The sequence below is a fragment of the Xiphias gladius genome, chromosome 7 (genome assembly GCF_016859285.1).
Source record: "Xiphias gladius isolate SHS-SW01 ecotype Sanya breed wild chromosome 7, ASM1685928v1, whole genome shotgun sequence".
In the NCBI taxonomy this organism is placed as follows: domain Eukaryota; kingdom Metazoa; phylum Chordata; class Actinopteri; order Istiophoriformes; family Xiphiidae; genus Xiphias; species Xiphias gladius.
Window position 1 is genome coordinate 26,971,353 of NC_053406.1, and position 22,171 is coordinate 26,993,523.

The 22,171-nt window shown below is 41.1% G+C and overlaps 3 protein-coding genes across 3 annotated transcripts; 2 read left to right on the forward strand and 1 right to left on the reverse strand.

The window, feature by feature from the left end:
• Positions 1-4,312: 4,312 nt before the first annotated feature.
• On the reverse strand, positions 4,313-5,245 carry LOC120792014 (olfactory receptor 142-like). The gene has a single exon (XM_040130992.1). It carries the CDS (start codon positions 5,234-5,236, stop codon positions 4,313-4,315), a length of 924 nt encoding a protein of 307 aa, XP_039986926.1. The 5' UTR covers positions 5,237-5,245.
• Positions 5,246-9,322: 4,077 nt separating this feature from the next.
• On the forward strand, positions 9,323-10,310 carry LOC120792274 (olfactory receptor 11A1-like). The gene has a single exon (XM_040131350.1). It carries the CDS (start codon positions 9,323-9,325, stop codon positions 10,241-10,243), a length of 921 nt encoding a protein of 306 aa, XP_039987284.1. The 3' UTR covers positions 10,244-10,310.
• A 4,746-nt stretch (positions 10,311-15,056) lies between these two features.
• On the forward strand, positions 15,057-16,814 carry LOC120792257 (olfactory receptor 11A1-like). Its single transcript, XM_040131330.1, has 2 exons — positions 15,057-15,953; positions 16,779-16,814. Exons 1-2 carry the CDS (start codon positions 15,057-15,059, stop codon positions 16,812-16,814), a joined length of 933 nt encoding a protein of 310 aa, XP_039987264.1.
• Positions 16,815-22,171: the final 5,357 nt, after the last annotated feature.

A 22,171-nucleotide genomic window follows, 5' to 3' on the forward strand; every position in this document is an offset into this window, starting at 1 on the left:
AAAATACTTTTGTGAGATCGTAAAGTGATCCTTGAAAATATTATTAACTCACAAAAACCTTTAAAAGCATCAGAAAATACAAGGTGCAGTGTAGTGTAGCGTTAATCCCTGCATTACAAACCACCATATGTAGAATTTCTCGTGTGATTAGAGCATCTTTTGAATTATTCTGTAGCTCAGGTGGTAGATCCGGTTGGCAACTGATGTAGGGTTGGTCGGAGGTCCGTGGCCCCTGGTCAGCATTTGCTAGAACAAGACACATTGTGTTCATGGAAAAAATTGGAGTCACTTTGGACAAACGAATGTTATGTACTGTATATGTATAAATGCATTGTGAAAGAACAGTCGGTTTATCATTTATTTGCTTCTGGTGATGCTCCTACAGATGTTTCAAGTCTCTCTCTAAGTGGCCCCCTGACAGAGGTTTCTGAGTCCAGGGGGGGCAAACATCTGGGGCAGCCTGTCGCCTCACCATAAATGGCAATAAGCCAAGCTATGCCTGTAACTTACTATATATTTCACTTTAACCCTCAGTGTCTTGGTGTGTTTAACTGTGTTCAGAGTCTTTTGTAGATAATCTTCCACAACAGTTTGTATGTGTGTATATTCAGTAATATATATAATCATCACAGTGTACCACTCCTTTATCCCTTGAAGCTACAAAGCAGCGACTTCACATTTTTTCATCTTACAGAAATAGAGAAGCTTAGCAAAGTATTGTTTTTAATCAGGACAGGACCTTGTTTCTCTGTAAGTTTAAAGACTATGACCAACTAAAAGGCCTGTAAACAAGCTTTTACTGGATTTTAGAAGTTTCATTTACTTGAAATGTATGTATATTTCTTATAATATCATAAATTGGTTTTACATATTCATCTAGTCCATTTCATATCTTTTGTTCCCTCAAAGTTTCCCATTCAATTAGATTTGTATTCGATTGTAGAATTTCTTTGTATAATTTTAATGTGCTGCCTTGTGTGAAAAACTCTGTGGCCTGGGTCTTGAAAGTTGTGCTTTGTAAATAAATATAATGCGCTATTTTATGTTATGTATGTTTTTATCGTTCCTAATTCTGAGTGTTATTTATTTTCATCCTCCGTGAATTAAATTGCATCTCCTCTGTTATACGAACTTTACAATTTGTCATTCAAATATTCACAGATTCAAACCAACTGTAGGTAGATATTTATTTTAAAGCTTAATTTCACATTCGTTATCCACATTACACGTACATGCTATTGTCAAAGCATCAGCTTTTCAGATTTGAAACATGCGATTGAAGCTGAGAAAACAAACTACATGACTTTAAATATTAATAACTTACATCGGTACGGAGGAGAAGACATTTACATGCAATGCGTAATGTGGTCAAATTCAGTCCATACGCTACAGGTGTTGACGGCCGACCTAACTGGTACGCTGCTCATATTAAATCTGCTTTGTAATACTTCAAACAAACAACCGAAAGAAAAACTGAGCACAGACGGAAGGCGGGGTGTGCAGGTACTGAAGGCTTGTTGTCCGGTCTCTTTAGAACCAGTCAAACAAACTTTAAGAGACAACGTGTAAGTGTGAAGGTTTAGTACTGTGAGACCAATTCATACAGTGAAAATGTAAATGGGTCCATAGAGGTCCTTGACTCTAGTGTCATAGCAAGCAGAGTAGTTGTCACAGTGCATTCTGTCAATAATGTGATAATTAACTCCTTGGCAGTGGAAGGTCAGAGAATGAATAAAACTGACTCTCCCCTCCACCTGTGGACAAATAGCAATAACGTTAGCTTGTAGTAGTAGCTTGAACTAGCCCTGCTGGAGACTAACAATAAAACTTAACTCAAAACCCAACTCAATTCACCAGACCCCCTCCCTTAGGGGTCCAGCATTCAGGCCTGTACCGTTCTCCTGGTGTAACGCCACACGTGCACTCGCCCCCTTGTGGAGAATATGGTGAAGGATGAGTCATCTGACCATATCACTTTTTTCCACACCTCTGTAGACCAGTGCCTGTGGTCTTTGCGCCACAGAACTCTCAAAAGTGAATTCATCTTTGTAAGGAGGGTTCATGCACTGCAGCCCTCTCCATGTAGCTGTCAACTGACGGTTCTTCCTGACACGGTCTGATCACGTCCTGCATTGACATCCTCATTCACCGGAGGAAGATTTGCTCTTCTGTTTTTCCTCACATATCACACCAATGCTCGAGCATCACGGTCCTCGAAAAGTGACATCAAGTGCAGATGTCGCTTTAGTCACTGTTCCTACTGAAACACCGGCCAGTTGAGCAGTCTTTGCGACTGAAGCTGAACCCGCTGACGGGGTCACTCAGATCCTTTCCTCTTGATACAGAATCAGGATCAACTGGGCCTGCTCAGCATTTTTCTACCTGCCCCGGAGCGTGACGGGATGTTGCAGTGCACCTGTGCAGAAGCATCGGCATTCTCTATGTTTCTCCACTCATTTATTCAGGTTTTTCCTTTTATTTGTCACCAGTCTGTATTGTGCAGCTAAGTCTGCCGATGTCTCTCTCCTAATAGAATCTGTTGCTTTTCATGCCGTCAGCTCTGTGAAGTTTGGGATTAAAATATATAATATCTTAAAGTATTCCACTTGGATAATATTATATTTGACAAGAGTATGTTTGTAAGAGGAAGTGCATCTCTGTCTCTACCCACCCTATCATGTAGTGTCCACAGACTCTTTCCTCTGTTGTTAGCAGGACTTGTTGTGTCGTCCCCTCTCTATGGTTGGACTGTGAAAAGAGGATAACCAACTTATCATCTTTTCAGAATACAACAGAAGAGAATACCGAGTCATAATGGACTAGTCTGATGTGTGTAGTGTTGTATGGCGTTACTTTGTGATCTAATAAAGTTAAAGTGGACAGAGACGTCGCTGCGCTCTGAGGCGACACTTCTCCAATCAGAGGCTGCAGATTCATCAACATGTGATCAGGGATTTGATGAACTGGAGGAGAAGCTTTTCATAAAGAATAAAGCAGCTGTGGACAGATACTGTCAGAATTCTTCTTATTCATTTATAGATCAATGCAGATGGATTTACAGACGTTCCTAGTTTACTCACAGGTTCATTTCTTTAAAAATTCTGACATTTACTGGCTGGGACTGATTAATTAATATGATTCATTTACATTTTAAGCCTCAACGGGTTATTGTAGTGCGTTTGCTCCGTGTATTTACTTTTCTCTTGTTGGTAAAATCACCAAAGTGGATGCAGATTGACGTCGCGTGGAATCAGAAACACACGTGTTCCTGAGACGTTTGTCCTCAGCTCAAAGTCCAAGACAAATTTTCAGCCAATTGAATGAAGTGCCCTCGTGTTTGCGCCTGCATAGCTTCCCCTACCTGCGGTGGCATTGCAGTTATCTTAAAATGGAGTGGGATGGATCCATCTGAGGAGGATGGTGTCCTGCGAGGGCGCATACACCTGAATATGACCTGCTTCCTCCTCCTGGGGTTTAAGGACTTGCAGTCCAGGCAGGCATCCGAATGCCCTTCTCTGGTGGTTGCACTTTCATCTGGTTGTAATTCAGGGGCCTAATGTCCCTCACCTGTGTTGCCAGTAGCATCATCCTCTTACACTAGGGTGCGAAAGGTCCATCTGAGAAGGGTGATGTCTGTCCAGTGAGGGCACTGTCATCTGTTTGTTTCTCCTTTTTTGACAGGTCCAACTGGGAGGGAGGGGTCTTTTGACCTGGCTCAATGGGGTCATTTCCCCAAATGTCTTACCCCAGAAATCGGAGGGATGCCGCCCCCAGTGAGGGTCTAGTGGGGATGATTGTCAGGACACAGAATTCACGGGTATGACAGCCACACATTTTCAGAGGTTGCTGTGTGAGGAATAACAAAAGAGGGAGGTTGAAATCCTGCACATTTTCTCATAGCTTCACACCTGACTCTCTGGATATGATACGGGTGAACATGGTGTCTGTCAGATGATGTTCCTTTCAAATGCGTCTGGATTTTCTCTGTCCAACAGGACGGTGATATGTCCCAATTTCCCAGTGTCATGTGTTTCTTCCTCTGGACTTTGAGCAGTCCCCCAGAGGAAACAAGTGTCTTCAGATCCCAACTACATCCCTCTGCTGTGGGGGCAGCAGGAGATAGCTGGGAGACACTGGATGTTTCTTCCAGGATGGACAGACATGTAAGAGAAGTTGTCTTTACAGAGTTGTCAGCTGGACCAGGGAGGACACTTAATAAATGGAAAAATTGACCCACAGTGTTAGATAAAGTACATAAAACATGAAGTAAATATTAACTGGAAAAGGTTTGTTTCAGGCAGAGTGTGAAAGCTTACATTTTACCAAAGATAACACTTGTACATGTGATGCGGATTTTGGTGAAATTCAGTCCATACATTACAGGATTGAAGAGCGGCTGGCATGTCAGCCAGTATAATGACAAAAAAATGCTCAACATATTAGGTACATGTTTCATATCAAATCTATTCTGTACAATCTCAAAGAAACACCCGCAAGAGAAGTTGAGCAGAGAAGCAAGGTGAGGTGTGCAGGTACTGACGGCTTTTTGTCTGGTCCGCTTGGAACCAGAAAAACAAACTTTGAGAATCCTCATATAAGTGTACAGGATTAAAAATACAAGAAAAACTGTTGCAAAAGAGTAAAATATTCCATAAACGTTATTGACTGTTGTGTCAGAACAGGCCAGTTTAACGATGGAGTAGTTGTCACAGTAAACTTTGTAAATGATGTTCCCACACAGCTGTAACGGGGCAGTCAAAAATATCAAAATTAAAATCGCAAGAAATGGATATAACCATGTTACAGTAATAAGCATGGCAACCTTGTTATGTGTCATACGTGTGTTATACTGTAGAGGACAACATATAGCGAGGTATCTGTCATAAGACATGACGGCTAAATTAGTAAATTGTATACTCGCATATGTATACACAGATAAAATCTGCAGGAAACAAAAGGGAACAGAAACAGTGTGAATGTCAGAGAGAATCTGAAGCAGAAGGAATGGAAACAACCCTGTGCTACCATACAGTTCATTTACAAACAGGCTGCACAGAAACAGGTACATAGGTTCGTGTAGGCTTCTGTTCACGCAGATCACCACAATCAGCAAAACGTTGGCACAAACAATTAGAATATATAACAACATAACAATAATGAACAAAAAGTATTTAAAAAGCCCAGTGTCAAAGTAGGCACCAAGTGTGAAAAATGAAACACGAGTAGAGTTGATCATGATCTTGCTTTGCGCAGGAATAAAACAGTTGTAATAATTACTTCACATACTGGGATTAAAATTCTTCAAACCCACAGATCCACAAGTTGTACAGTCAAAATAAACTCAGGTTTTACAGTCAAATTTTGATCAAACCTACAGTAAACTTTTTTAAAACTGTATCACAAATATGTCAAATTGATTATGGCTAAATTTTCATAAAGGGATGAACAAGACATCTAACAAATTTCCAGTTGGTGGAGTGGGTGTTTTGAATTTTTCCGTCACTGTAAACATACAGCTTCAATGAAAAGCTGGAACGAGATGATACACAGAATACATGAAACTATGACAGTGTGGAACATTATGATTTCTCACCAAAGTTTAAATTGTCTTAAATTTCTTTTTTTTTTTTTTTTTTTTCTTATGTTAGACCAGCTGCATTAGCACATAACAGTTTACTGTCTGCTTAGAGTAAATGAACACAGAAAAATAAATGCGGCAAATTCCCCAAACTCACCACGCCCACTGTGAAGGTCGATCTAACGAATAGGTCTGAACAACAACACAATTTATGACTGGTGCGGATCCCTACATTTACCTGTTGCAGTGAGACTGAGAGTGTCTCCTAACTGAGCTGAAACTCGCCTCTGCTTCTTTTAACTTTTTCAAGCCAGGAGACGCCCACAGCAGCAGACTGACCTCACCGCCCTGTCTGCTAGAAACTATGTTTATATCCAACTAATTTAACAGCAAATACGTTTTGAAGGAAACGTCACTGACCTGATGACGTTTTCTATGAACATGATGAGGAAACTGTATTTTGTTAATTAACGTATTTGACAAGTCACAAATACACTGATACTAAATGTATCAGAACAATTGTTCGCAGACAACGTGTTTGTTTTCCACCAAATAATCGGAAGTTGCAGCACAACATGCACTTGTAGTGACTCCAGCATCATTAAACTGGTTTATGGTTCTGGTTAGACTCTCACAGCACCTCGTTAAGGTTCAGGAAAAATCCTGGTCCGGTTTTAAATACAGAAAAGGTTCACAGTGACTTCAGACACAAGCTGTTTATTTACATTGAACCAAAACCACCATCTTTCTCTATCCATCCATCCATCCATCCCTTTTCCACCTGTCAATCTCCCGTTCCATCCTACCCCGAGATACTTAAACTCCTTCACTTGGGGCAGAACCCCGAGGGATCCTCCGAGGGACAATTCACATGTAGACTTGATGGCCAAACTCCCATGACCCCTCAAGTATCCGTGTAAGGGTAAAGAGTTTTTCCACTGAATCAGGGCCAGGACGGAATCTGCATTGCTGCTCCTGAATTTGAGGTTTGAAGATTGGTTGGAGCCTCCTTTCCAGCACCCTGGCATAAGCTTTCCCCCAGAGGCTGAGAAGTTTGATACCCTGATACTTCGAGCACACTTGTGTTCCCTCGTCCGCCCGATGATATCCCCAGTTCGAGTCGTCAGCAGTTCTCCTCTCTCGCTGAAAACAGCCTGGGCTAAGCCCTGCTTTCCCTTTCTGAGACGCCGGATGGTTTGCCAGAACCTCCTTGAGGCCACACGATAGTCCTTCCCCATGCCCCCTCCCCCCCGAACTACTCGCACACCTGGGTTTTTGCATCCATGACCATTGCAGCTGCAGCCCTTCTGGCATTACGGGACCTATCTGCTGCTTCAGAAGACCCCTGGCCCAGGCCTGAGAGGCTTCCTTTGTCAGCTTGACGGCTTCCCTCGCCACCGGCGTCCACCAGTGGGTTCTCAGGTTGGCGCTACAACAGGTACAGAGGACCTTCCGACCACAACCCCTAACAGCCACGTGCACGTCAATGGAGGCTTTGAACATGGCCCAATAGGATTCCATTACCCAATCAAGGTTCACAAAACGGATGAGATAATAAGGACAATGTGAGCTGAAATAACAGCAGTAAATTAAAACTAAAATCATAACGCTAATGATCACAAAATATCCATCTATGCCAACCCCATAAACAGTTTAGAAACACAAAATAACGATGTTTTATCAAAAAAGGATACACAGTTCTGTAATGTAATATAATAAAGATATTTAAGTTGTGGGATAGAAACTTGTGTAGTTAGTTCAATAAGAGGCAGTTATAGTGCGAAAATGTATTTCCCATTTCCTCTATTTACAGAAATTACTTGTATAAATTGTTATGTTTGGGTCATAAAATAGTTGACAGGAAGTGGCTGGTTCAATAATTGATTTCAAGAAACAGAAGTAACATTCTCCTTTTCTTAAGTTTGTCCTTAGAAATATACCACGTTGTTATTACTCAGTGATGAGTCAAACCAGTCTATTTGATGGGAACCAAAAGATAAATAATTGTGATTAAAGATTTAAGTAAGCATCTTGTTTTCTTTCCATGTCATCTATATTTGAAACTGTGTCCTTAATGAAATGTACCTTGTCCATAGGTGGAAGAAGACTGCTGAGTCTCTACCTCTGCAGTGTTTGAACGGTAAAGACTGATGTAATAAAGGGGGAATGAAGGAAGCCACTCCCAAACAACAGTCATTCATAAATGGTGTCTTTCTTCAGCGGTTCGCACTTACTAGTAACTGGGCCAGTGTTAGTTGGTGGTTGGTGGGGCTGTGAGTACCTACCATGTTGGCAAGGTTACATAACTCCCTTGATCCTCAAAACCACTTAAAGATCAGTCACAATCTTTCCAAATAGAGGGTGCCATCAGAATTGTACCTGACCCAAGTGAAGCCAAGACCTCATTTGAGATGGAGGCCCTTATCTCTCTGGTCAGACCCTGGGTTGTTTCTTGTACTGGTGAGTCAAGCCTTCCGAGGATCCCCAGCAGCCCCCCCATCCTGCTGTTCTGCACAGACTATCATTGTCTAAAGACTGTCACCAGGAAGAACTCTACTTCTAGCTCCCTTGACCGACTCAGTGAAAATTGCCAGGTAGCATTAGCGAAGGAGGCAAGACCCTTTTGGAAATGGCTCTGGCATCCTTCCTTTTTTTTTTTTACTGCTTATCCAGGTCAGGGTTGCGGTGGCAGCAGGCTAAGCACGGTAGCCCAGACATCTTCCTCCTCAGCCACATCCTCCAGCAAAGTTTTTCCCCTGCCGGATGGGAAATTAAATCCCTCCAACATTCTCTGGGTTTGCCCTGGGGTCCACTCCCAGTTGGTTGTGCCCACCTCCAGAGGTGGGCGTTCAGGAGGCATCCTTATCAGATGCCCCAACTATGAGGTCCCTTCAGATTGTTTGGATGCTTACCCTGTCTCTAAGCCTTAGCCCAGACACCTTTATGAAGGAGACTCTTTTTGGCTGACTGCAGTGCTTTCACTTGGGGCAGCAACTCAATCCCAAACTAGAGCGAGCAGAGTACCATGGTCTCAGGGTTGGAGGTGATGTCTCATTCCAGCACCTTTACAGTCAGTTCCAAACAACCCCAACTTTGAAGTTCAGGGGAATTTCTTTTGAACTGTGCAATGGCCCTACCACCTGTCTCCGGCACCTTTGATAGTCTAAAAGAGAAGACCCTTTTTCCAGTCAAATCAGTCAACCTGGCGAGGACGTTTTCTTCATCTTCTTTAATCATCCTTTGTTTTACAACTTGATATCCACCTTGTTATTTACTGAGTGAAAGCTGGTTTTCTCTTTAAACCAACTGATCTCTGATAAATGTCTGTATGGACTCTCTATAGTAAAAATTGGTGAGTTAAAAATTAATAAGCTGCATGTTACTTTAAAGTAAAGAAGGAGAAAATTTTGTTTTTTATAAGCCTTCTTTTAAAAATTGCAAACAGTAGGTTCATTTACAAAGTTTTTTTTTTTTTTCCCTCCTCAACGTTAGAAACTAGAGTCAGGTAGTTGTTCCTTTCATAATGAGGTCAGTCTGCTGTTGTGGGCGTCTCCTGGCTTGAAAAAGTTAAAAGAAGCAGAAGCCGAGTTTCAGCTCAGTTAGGAGACACTCTCAGTCTCACTGCAACAGGTAAATGCTGGGCTTCACACAGTGTCATAAACTAACTGTGACTTTGTTATTTTTGATCTAAGCATTACATTGACTGTCATGGTAAGTTTGAATCCTGTTTATGTGAGAGGGATCATGATCAACTCTACTCGTGTTTCATATTTCACACTTGGTGCCTACTTTGACACTGGGCTTTTTAAATACTTTTTGTTCATTATTGTTATGCTGTTATATATTCTAATTGTTTGTGCCAACGTTTTGCTGATTGCGGTGATCTGCATGAACAGAAGCCTACACGAACCTATGTACCTGTTTCTGTGCAGCCTGTTTGTAAATGAACTGTATGGTAGCACAGGGTTGTTTCCATTCCTTCTGCTTCAGATCCTCTCTGACATTCACACTGTTTCTACTTCACTTTGTTTCCTGCAGATTTTCTGTTTGTACTCTTACGTTTGTGTAGAATTTTTCAGCTTATCCATCATGTCTTATGACAGATACCTCGCTATATGTTATCCTCTACAATATAACACACGTATGACACATAACAAGATTACAATACTCATTGCTCTAACATGGTTATATGCTTCTGTTTTATGTTTTGTTCCAATATCACTGAGTGCCCCGTTACAGCTGTGTGGGAACATTATTGACAAAGTTTACTGTGACAACTATTATATTGTCAAACTGGCCTGTTCTGACACCAGAGTGAATAACATCTACGGACTCATTGGCACGTCTCTCACGGTCGGATGTCCTGTAACACTAATCCTGTACACTTACATGAGGATTCTCAAAGTTTGTTTTTCTGGTTCCAAGCGGACCAGACAAAAAGCCGTCAGTACCTGCACACCTCACCTTGCTTCTCTGCTCAACTTCTCCTTTGGGGCTTTCTTTGAAATAGTCCAGAGCAGATTTAATATGAACAATATCCCCAGTATGTTACGAATATTTTTATCCCTATATTGGCTCACCTGCCAGCCGCTCTTCAACCCATTACTATATGGCCTGAATATGTCGAGTGTCCGTATCATTTGTAGACATCTGATTTTTGCTTAAACGTAGACCTTCGAAGGCTCATTCCAGAGTTGAGCTAATTTGAATTTTTGCTGTGCTTTATAAACACTATCTGTTCATTTTTCATAGGATGGAGAATAATGTAAAATCACATGCTGTGTACTATTGAAACTGTTAAGCTTCTGTAAATCCTGGGAACATTTAAGTTTGACATAACGTCATAGTAGTAATGATTATGATATACAACAGTTTTTGTGTCAGATTGAAAAGTAACTTGTATATATTACATAGTCAAGGGGAAAACAAGAGTCACTGTTAATTAGCAGGACACACATGTGGTTGATGGATGATGATTCCTTATTTGTTTTGAAAGAAACAACTTCTATCCAATAAACAGTTTGCTAATGCCTTAAGTTTTCATTCCTTTCTTCCGGGCCTTAGGGGTACAACCACAACAGTGAGGCAAATCAAGAAGACCTGAACGTTTGAACCTTAGTGAGGTTATGTGTTTCTGGGGACAGGTCCTCTCCCCTGTCATTTTATAACCATGCACTCCAGCTGCTGACAGATGGTTTTTGTTAGCTTGTGCAAAAGATAATGAGTGGGAACAATATTTTATAGCTCTCACACAACCAGATGTGTTGGTGCATCATAGTTTTAAGAGGAGGTTTTAGAAAGTCAGTAAACACGATAGACATTAAGCAACTCATTCTGTAACAGGTCAGCAACAAAGTAAAAATAAACAGCAAACTCATCTGGACCGACATCAACGGTTCAGTCTGAGCTTTCCAGTCTGGTAAAAACGAGAGCCGAGGAGTCGATAGTTGCACATGTAGCACAGCAAACCGGTTCAGTAACAGAACATCTCTAATGGTCGCTGAACGCCTGCAGTGGGTTATTGAGAAATATAAAAAATAGTGTGTACTCTGACTAAATGACTATCAGCTCTGTGTTTAAATGTCTCATGACACTTGATGAAAGAAAGACTTTTCAAGACCCAAAGTTAAAAGCCCGGTAAGGGGCTGCTAGAATATTCATTCTTGGTGCCTCTACACACAACTCCACACATTTTGAGCTTATAAGTTTCAGCACCAAGGAAGTGCTCTGACTCTGTTAGTCTGTCCTTTAAATCCTTGTCTGTACTGGAAGTGGGAGTGTGTTGCATTGTGTAGATTGACATCTGCTGCTTGTGATCACCTTACGCCTACAGAAATGACGGACTGCCACAGCCGGAAGAAAAAGAGAGACATGGTTCTACAACAGTCTGAAAAACACTGAAGGCTGCTCGCACAGTGGCGCTAATTGGATCCGTTGATTGCCACACAGTGCTGGGATCAGCGGGTCATCCCACTGTTATTATAGTCATGGAAATAGGCTAGAATTTGATGGTTATTTCTGTTTCATTATGTTAATTAAACAATATGTCAATAGAGAAGTTGTCGAGTTGAGTGTTGCCGATCAAAACGTGTGTCGATGCAATATTTCTTCATCCAAAACAGTCGCAGGGACTCAGTTAGTTATTATTAGATACAGTCCAGTTTTTCATGACATGGATATTGTGTAACAAGGAAATTATTCCACATTTTATCATCAGTAAAGTAAATATTATATATACACTGATCAGCCATGGCTGCAACATTAAAAATTGTATACTAGGAGACAAGAAATCAAATATACTGTTACATCTATATATCTATATTTACATTATATTACATTATGTATACTACATAAATGATACATAGAGATACATATCTGTACTTTAGTATCTGAGACCGTTCACCGGTCAGTATACTACTTTAACAAGGATTTGAACAACTACATTCAGTTTTCTGCACAATATGCTGTATATTTGCACAGATATTTTCACAAATCACAATCATGTATTAGACCTTAGCTCGTATAATGTACCGTATACAGGGCACACACCTTGGAATCTCATTTCATTGAGTTTTTTATCCATTTTTTATTTCTTTATTATATATTATCTATTCCTTTTCAAGCTGTTTGCTACAGATTCAGTCGGTTGTGTAACACTTGAATTTACCCTCTGGGGTCAACAAAAGATCTTGTCTTTTTTTCATTTATAGTCAGCAAATAACACATTTGTCCAAGAAGGTGTCCTTCCTTATGTATGGCACTAGACGTTTGGAGTTGCTGGGTAACCCACTCCTCTCCGGGGCTCTCAGCCATACTTTGAATTCTTCCTCTGAATTTGGGTCCTTTCCACTTCCTCTGGATCCTCACAAGCTTCTTGCTGACAGAGAGGATGACCTATCCACCTACCTTAAAATGACCCTGACTCTCACTGCTTGCCACCTACTGAGCTACGCATCTGGATTTGGATGGTACTGTGAGAAACTTTCATAGGTCCGCTACAGCATTCATAGTGAAGGCGGGCGGTTGCACCAGTTCGAAATCCACTGAATCTTAGAAGTTCCATCGGCCTTCACAGACTAACCTTGCTGTGATTGTGAGGTCCTCCATTAATACTCTAATTGGAGCCTAACAGGTGTCATTTGTGACATCTTAGGTATTCCGCTGACTTGACCTGGAGTTGTATTGCTGCTGAGAACAGGACTGTTGGTGGTTCATCAAAAGATGAGGCCTCTCCAGCCACTGCAAGTCAGGGATGAAGTTGCCTTCAGGGGAAATTCAGATTATTACCATCTTGTGTAATAAGCCACATGAAATCCAGATCTCCCTGATTCTGCTTTGCATCCTCAAAGCTTGCTGAGATGATGCTCGCCTGTTCAGTGCAATCTTGTACTCCTCGACCTTCACCTTTCTGTACTGAACCTGCCTTTGCAGATGTTGCAGGAAATAGGTCTGCAAGTTTCCAAAGAAGATTTTTCGATTCACATCAGCAGCGAGATGGTTCTGAAGTGTTTTATGTCGGTAGATGCCTCATCTTAGATAATGAAACAACCTCTGAACAAGCCAGCTCTCTTGAAGGTATCTTCTTTCTCCATGCCACCTTCTGCAGTTTCCAGAGCCAGTTCCCCTGCCTCTCACAGTACTTGTGAACATTGTTTGGAATGCCATTAGCCCCTGGGGTAGATCTTCCAATGTCTTTTTGGAAAGTCAGACACCTACTTCCAAAGGGATTACTTGTTCATCAGAGGATCAGGTTGTCTCTAACCTTGAGTTCTTCTTAAACCTAAGGCTGCTGCAGGGGTACTTCCCCTACCTCCTATTTGATGCCTTCAGCTCTCCTAATCTTTATGTCCGGAGGAGCTTTGACAGGAGAAACCTTTCCTTATCTGTGACAAGTCACACCATAAATGTCTTTCAGCCAACGTCAGTTCATATGGCTTGTGCAGAAGCCTTGGGTCACCTATTCTCTTCTTCCAAAATTGTAAGTCCCCGTGTTCAAGATTATTGTGGACCTTGCTATTATGTCTCTTGTGATACCAACCTAAAGAACTTCTGTCCCTCTCCTTCTGTCCACAGAAACCGACCAGTCTACAAGTTTTTTCACTATTGGCCCCTGTGTTTACATATCAGGAGGTTCTGAGTGCTTTGGTTGGACATCTGTCGCAGGTTCTCCACCGCCTCATCAAGTGCATGGACATGGACACCGCATCCTCGTTTGATCTAATGTTAGACCCTTTTCATTTTTCCAGACACTCCCACCTTTGCAGACTTTAGACGTTGCACAAGCCTATTCCTTAGTCAATAAATAAATAGTCAGTCCTATAGGTCGACCATCGTCTCTTTTCTTGACCAACCATTAGGGAACCTTTCCAAAGCAACTGGTTTTGAGACCCTTCTTACAGAAGATGTCTCAAAACTGTCAGCAGTCTTTCCTAGCTGTCACCATGCTTCCATGGTCATCAACTAGATTTTCCTAGTCACTGGCCTGGTCACTGTCCCCTCAGCAAGAATGTCTTAGTTTTGATTCCACATTCCATTGTGAATGCAATCTACTGTATGTCAGTCCTGTGATAGATTGTCTTGGATAAATGGGTATGAATGGATGGATAAATAGATGGCTGAAATGATCACAATTGACTGAAACACGGTCTTACACAGGTATTCAAATTAGGCGCTTTCTAAAGTGTCTTTGGGGTTAGGGTTAGCCTTTGCTAACTGCAGACTACAAAGTCTTCTTTTATGCTGACATAAATTCAGGACGAGTATCTTTCATAATGAGGTCACACTGCTGCTGTGGGTGTCCTCTGTCTTCAACAGTGTAAAAGAAGTCGAAGCAGAGTTTCAGCTCAGTTAGGAGGGACTCGCAGTTAGACTCTACAGCAGGACGACAGGTGAATGCTCCGATTCACACATTGTCACAGACTTTGTTTTGCAATTTTTAACCAAACATCAAAGTGACCATTTCTGGATCTTTTTTACAACTATTTCCATGATAATCAATTTGCTTAGCATTACTACCCTGATTTCTGTTCATGTGGGTTTTATGTTTAAGTTGAAAGTTGTGCCATACAAGTCAGAATTTAAGCTAGTTAAACTTTTACAAATATATAAGGAATGGTAGCATAATTACTGTTTTGTGTGCACAGTAGAATTGTTGTGAACCTAAAGAAGGATGATGATAAGCTCTCAGTTAGGAGGGAGACATTAATGTTAGAATTCACATGTCATCAGCTGTGTTCCGTCATTTTTAACCTCAGCATTACTTTGACTCTAAATAAGGGAATAGTAAGTTTGGAGAATGTGTCACATCTGTTTTTATGACGCCTAATTTCTGTACTGTAAGTAAACTGAATACTGCTTGTATGTTGAGTCTGTGAAAAAAAAAAAAAAGGGTCAATCTGACATTTAAAGTTGTTTGATTTCTACAGTGAAATGTGAAATTAGAAATCCTTCATCCTGTACAAACTTGTGAACCAGACAGATGATCAAGATGAACTCTTCACAGGTTTCAAATTTCACGCTTGTTGGCTATTTTGACCCTGGAAATTTTAAGTACTTATATTTCATGATTGTCCTGTCTTTGTACATTTTTATTGTCAGCGTAAACATTTTGCTGAATGTGGTGATCTGCATGAACAGAAGCCTACACGAACCTATGTACCTGTTTCTGTGCAGCCTGTTTGTAAATGAACTGTATGGTAGCACAGGGTTGTTTCCATTCCTTCTGCTTCAGATCCTCTCTGACATTCACACTGTTTCGGTTCCCTTTTGTCTCCTGCAGGTTTATTGTTTACACATGTATGGAGGTGTAGAATTTCTGACCTTAGCCGTCATGTCTTATGACAGATACCTCGCTATATGTTATCCTCTACAATATAACACTCGTATGACACATAGCAAGATTGCCTCACTTATTGCTGTAACATGGATATTTCCTTTGCTTGCATGTATTGTCATAATGTATTTGAATTCCCATTCGCAGCTGTGCGGGAACATCATTCACAAGGTTTACTGTGATAGCCACTCTATTGTCAAGCTTGCATGCTCCGATGCCCGTGTCGTTAATATATATGGGCTCATTGCATCTTTTGCCACACTCTTTGGTGCTTTAGTTTTTATCGTATTCACTTACATGAGGATACTCAAAGTCTGTTTTTCTGGATCCAAACAGACCAGACAAAAAGCCGTCAGTACCTGCACACCTCACCTTGCTTCGCTGCTCAACTTTTCTGTTGGGGCCAGCTTTGAATTATTACAGAGCAGGTTTAATATGAAGAGTGTCCCCAACATGTTGCGGATTTTCTTGTCATTATACTGGCTGACATGCCAGCCGCTCTTCAACCCTGCAGTGTATGGACTGAATTTGACCAAAATCCGTGCCTGTTTTGCTTCCCAATGCTAATGGTAAAGCTACATGTTATAGAAACAATAGTGTGCAACTTCCTGTGTCAAACCAAGAAACGAGCTGAATGTAAATAATAGAAAATGAGAAATCAAATTTACCATTGTACGTACGTAGTTATATTTTATTACACTATGTATATTACACCATTGATCCATCCCTGTCACTACATGAGTATGACTCTTAAGGGGAAGCTGCTGTTTACTACCTCAGCAAAGCCTTTGGAGCTGCACCACTAGACACATTATTTCTGCACAGATATTTTTTAAATGTGATAATCGCGCATATGGCAGGGGATAATATAATGTATATAGTGTACATAGAATTTAAAATGTCATATCATCAATATCAAGTTAGTTCATTCTTCAGTTACTTGATTTGAAATAGTTTTTGATGTTTCTACTTCTTCAGCCTGTTCCTTGAATTAGTGCTCAATAAAGATCTTGTATTATCTTATCCGGAACGATCGAGCAGCATGTGCAACACAGGTAACTGAGACAGTGTCTAAGTGGTAAAACTAAAGTACATAATAATTATAGACCAGTTTCCTCGACTCGAATCCAAGTAAAGTAATCTCCGAGGACAACAATGCTACTTTATTGGATGATTATTTATACTGTTGATGAATTAAGATAAGATTAAACATTTTATTGATCCCCAGGAGGGAAATGTAGCATAACAGCAGCAGAAAAAACACACCAGAGAGGTCAGTAAGAACAGTCCTTGAATAAGAAAAAATATATAGAGAGGACAAATATATCGAAGTTATAAACCAAAAATAGTACCGTATGTTACCCGTAGGTAGTGTGCAAAGATGTAATGTATGTGGAAATCTAAAAGTGCTGTTTTTTGGTAATCCAGATCAAAATGACACAATGAATAAAATGGAGGATATCAAAAAATTATATATATATATGTATAATTTTATCCTGTATAATCCTGTATAATTTTATCTGTTATATAATTATATATATATATATATATATATATAATATGAACATTACAACACAAATAAATCTATGAGAACAATAATATGTAAACAACATTTTAATCTTGCTGGTTGATTATTATAGATGGTTTAGTTGGATCCAATTTTAACCAGTTTATATACTGTTAGATAGTTTGATGAGTAACTATAACGCTAAGGCCGTAGCGTTGTAAAAAGAGACTGTCCGTTACGACCCATCGTTACGTTTTATCGTGCGGCGACATCTAGTGGCCGTGTGAGACCACATCAGTGTTTGCAGAAAATGCCCCAAAACAACATGTTTATGTTCAAGGGACAGTGCCCTCCAGTGGCCGTGGTAACTACGATGGGACGTTGTTAGAGAGTGACAAAGTTGGCATTAGGAGGCTGTGGTGGGTGGATGTGTCGACAGAACGTTGGACTTGAACCCGGGAGGTCGCCCTTCGTTTCCTGTTTCAAAGTGGTGTTGTTTCTTTTTACCACGGCCGTGATCATTTTATAACCTTAACCTTAATCATGATCTCTCCCTGAACCAAACCAGGTTCTTTTTGTGCCTAAGTCTAACCAAACCTTTACCGTAGCATCGTCACGTCATTAAGGGTTATTTATTTCGTGGTCATCAGTGACTTTGAACAGGGGCGCTAATTCAGGACACGCTCCTATGGGTTGTATCAGAGGGTAGGGACAAACAACCTTTATGGCCAATGTACTTATTTACTTTCATTAAAGTAGCAGCATTAACAGCTACTAGGCTCTAGGCCTTTGATTTGTATTAGTATTTAAAACGAGTACCAGAGCACAAAGCACGTCTCTAAGTCCATTTTTTGATTTGAGGCCGTTTGGAGTTTTGCTGTACTTCATATGGATGGAACACAGACTGTTAAAATATCTGTTAATCAGTTTGACAGTGTCAGCAGACTCCGACCCTGCAGGGCCCTTCTTCTGTTAACATCTGGACCAGAGATTGTCTCTTTAAGAAGAATGAAAGAGAGATGCAGCGTGGGTCACCACAGAAAGCACAATCCTTTCAACAAGAACGCACCTTTAGAAAAGTACTTTGCAGCTGTGAAGCCGTAGATGAACCACTGCTGCACTGAGCTGAAACTCTGCTTTGACTTCTTTTACACTGTTGAAGATAGAGGACACCCACAGCAGCAGTGTGACCTCATTATGAAAGATACTCGTCCTGAATTTATGTCAGCAAAAAAGAAAACTTTGTAGAAAACCTGCTTTTATGCTAAATATAAAGAAGAAGGAAAGGTTCCTATACCATAAAAGATACATGTTTCATGTATCCATCCATCAGCTTTAGCCATTTATCCAGCTCAGGGTTGTGGGGGGAAGTGGCCTATCACAGCACACGTAGGACGAGAGTCTGTCAGTCTATCGTATGTATAGACTTACAGCCCATATTTACCTTACTTATTGTAAGGCTTACACATTCACTCTCACATTAGTCAAAAGTCGCGTTACACAATTTCAGTCAAGTCAAGTTAAGGAAAACCGTAGCACCCCAAGGAAAAAACTCGCAGACATTCAAAGTCCACAAAGAAAAATCCAGCAAGCTCATGGAATCAAATCCAGGGTCCATCTTGCTGTGGTCCCACAATCATAGATAATCTATAGACAATAGATCAATGATGCCCAAAAAAAGAATGGAGGCGACATGAGGTTTTACTAAAAACATCCTGAATTCAGAAATGTCTCATAGAAGGCACTGAATACAAGCTCTACAAGGTGAGACCGCTGGGATCGTCCCATCTTCTATTACATGCGCCCCATTGAGGGGCCGGGGCCTACAAGAAGAAACCTGCCAGCCTATGGTGTTCAGAGGCTGGCAGGTTGAAACATATCTTCTGTTAGTCTGAACCAAAACCAATTGCTTTGGAAAGGTACATTGGAAGGAACGCTCGAGGTCGGGCGCGAGCGGGTCCGTAACTACAGACCAAGAAATTGGGTTGTGCTACATCTAGAGTCTGCGAACATGAGAGGTTTTGCAAAATAACAGGGGCTGTAATGTGAATCACACCAAGATGGGGTGCCCATGTCCCAATAGTTTGCAATGCAACTGGTGAGACGGCAGAGACGTTGGAGCAGGTGTCCAACCAAAGCACCCCTCTGTGACACCATGCGGTCATGGTAATAGAGTAGTGGGAAAGAGTGGGAAAGCAGCTGCCATTGTTTCCCAGAGCACAAAAACCTGACATCAATCATATTCATTAAGGAAGCAGAAGAAAACCCCCCTTTTCCTTTCCTTTTTTTAAATTCTGATTAAAAAAATCAATTAATTATTTAATTAATTAATTTTTTAAATTACGAAGCAATAGATCATCTACAAAGTTTTCATTTTTTTCCTCTCATTAATTAAGTACCATAACATCAGTGCGTCCTTTGAAGATGAGGTCAGATGGCTGCTGGTGGTGTCCGACAAGAAAAGAAGCAGTTTCAGCTCAGAGCGACTCACAGTACGAGAACAGAACGTTATCATATGAGTCCGAGGTTTGTATTATCTAATAAAGTCCTATATTGACTTTGAAAATGAAACTATAAATTTGGGGTATTTGTTATCTAGGTCACATTATCACTCTGAGTTCTACGTCTATGACGTCTCAGCTGCATATTTTGCAAAACATGTGCAACTTTAAACCAGTTAAATATTTTCAAATCTTTGGCAAAACATAATATAATTACTGGATAAGCTCAGTGAAACGGATGTGAACAAGGAGGAGGATCACGATAAACTCTACTCAGTTCTCGTACGTCACAATTGCTAAGATACAACAAATATTTAGCCAAATTACACAAGTACTTGGCGCAGACTCTCCTTCCTTGTCAAACAAACTACACGAGCAAGTAAACTTTGCCGTTAACTGAACATATAATCTCACATTATCAGCTTGCTGGAGCTGTTCTGGATAGACCTCGGAATGATAAACCTTGCAAACATGACATGAGTGCCGCTTGTGTACTGTATGTGGAAAGACCTGCGAGAACCAACTTGGCCTGAAGATCCACATGACCAACATAACGTGCAGATTCAGCAAATGAGGCAGTAACTGCGTAGCCTGAGGTGACAGGTCAGGACGACAGAAAAAAGGAAAAGGGGGGCTCACTTTGCAGACACAAGAAACAGCTGAGTGACATTTTAAGATAAAGGGGAACAGCAAGCTGCCTTTTTCACCAACTCCCTCTGGATTCGTAAAAGACCTACATGGGCAGAAGTGCAGCCAGCAGCTGATGTTCCAAAAAGGGGGACATTGACCAACACCTCCAGGGCACTAATAATAGACTGTGGTGCAAATCAGGTAAGCACAGTCCCACATCTCTTTCTCAAGAAGTGTCCAGGGCTTCACCACCATGTCTGGAAGACCCGAATGGAGATCTGGTGCAGTGGCAAGGAGGCACGCCAGGAGAAATGCACTGAAGGAGTGGGGATGCCAAAGAGGGAAATCTCCGGAGCCACTGAGCAGTGTGGAACTAGCTTGATGCTCAGCGTGGAGAGCAACATGTTCTTCAGCATTTTGTCTTTGAGGCTGACAGAGTTTCTACTCATGAAACGTTTTTACTCATCCACTCAGTTTGCAACATCTCGATGCGTAGAGTTAATTTTGTCAGTTATTTTAGTTTAAGTCTTAGTCTTAGTTCTCACAACAAGATCCCACCGCAGTTTTGTCATATGTTGTCAACATCATCCTTTTTATTTTTAGTGAATTTTTAGTCGACCAAAAACTCAACATTTTAGTTGTCTTAGTCAAAAAAAATTTTTTAGTCTAGTTTAGTCACCAGAAGAAAAAAAAACTTGAAAATGAGTCAAGATAAAAGAAAGAAGTCTGGAAAGATGCAACCATGCAGCATTTCCAGTGCAAGCAAACTCTTGCTCTATGAGTCAATCATTGCTCATCAATGATCAAACAAACCCTTCAGCCAGGAGAAAGAACCCTGTACAACAGCCCTGCAAGAAATCCCGCCCTTACAATGTTCAGTGTTGTCAGAAAGCTGTTGATTTTATTCTGTAACTTGTCAGGCCTTAGTGGCGGCGTTGTACTAGAAAGCCACTTTTTTTCATATTCCAAATCACACCATGAAGTAGAGGACAAAATCCCAAATAAATCCCTGGATTGTGGGAGTAGCTTCCCTGCCAAAGGCACAGCTGTAAAAAACGATTGTCAGAACCGCCATGAGAAAAGGGCAAAAGAAACAACAGAGAAAATACGTTACCGTAACCACTGGAGAGTTACCGCAGGATGCCGCTTTCAGCAGCTCGGCTCTGTTTACCAGCACTGTAGCCTGTAGGTATCCACTACTCTCCTTTCCTCTTAAATACCCAGTTGTTTCTCCCTTGTTTCGCTGAACCAACATTTAAGTAACAGCAGGAACAGGTAAGTATTTTATATGAACTGAATCTCACGACGAAATTACACCGAGGAATTCACGTTTAACGTCGGGAATTTACGCTATAAATCGTGGGCTGTGTTAAGTAATGTTACGGGACGACAGATTATTCCAAATTACTGAGTTGCCCGTGTTCCTCTTCCTGTTTGGGTCCTGAAATCTGATTTTCTTTAACCAGACACAGACCTGCCATTCTCCATAGTGAAAGTTATGGTAAACAACGAAAAACTGAACTGGAGAAGTCCTGTGAAAGTTTGTGTTTGTGTGGTTGCTGCAGCAACTCCAGCAGAAAACCAAAACACTATCCTTCCTGTGGTGTCACTACACAGGAGCACAAACACCCAAAGCAAAGGCCCTATCGTCTCCAGAGCGTCCAAGTGTCCACACAGACCCTGGCCTCTGGGGTCTGGGGTCTGGGGTCTGGCCTTGTGTTGTGTTACAGATGGAAACAGCTGCTGTTGATGAAGCCGATAAGGAGAGGAGCTCCGCTGGGGCTCATTACTGAGAAATGATGCAGTAGAAAGGATGAAATCACACATCAGTGTCTCCACTGACACTCTCTGTCCACCACAACAGCTGTGAAATTACCTGCAGGGGAAAGAACGTTATCATTCCCTTTAAAGAATAAAGTGTTAGTGGTGTGGCCAGGTCCTTTGTTAATTTTCTATGGGAGTTCAGATATTTCATAGAATTTAGCTTTTGAAGAGAAGCAGAAAAGACACAACAGCCACCTGCTCAATGAAATCTGCAGCCATTTGAAGAAATTATCAACATGAATGTGGCAGCATCAAGCACAGTGGCAAAAGGCCCCTCAAATAGGCTCAAAGACAAACAA

Bases quoted from the DNA above. Each gene is read 5' to 3' on its own strand.
- LOC120792014 (XM_040130992.1), bottom strand. From the start codon at position 5,236: ATGATCAACTCTACTCGTGTTTCATTTTTCACACTTGGTGCCTACTTT.
- LOC120792274 (XM_040131350.1), top strand. From the start codon at position 9,323: ATGATCAACTCTACTCGTGTTTCATATTTCACACTTGGTGCCTACTTT.
- LOC120792257 (XM_040131330.1), top strand. From the start codon at position 15,057: ATGATCAAGATGAACTCTTCACAGGTTTCAAATTTCACGCTTGTTGGC. The intron at 15,954-16,778 runs GCCTGTTTTGCT...TGTTACCCGTAG, and splicing joins TGAATTTGACCAAAATCCGT to GTAGTGTGCAAAGATGTAAT.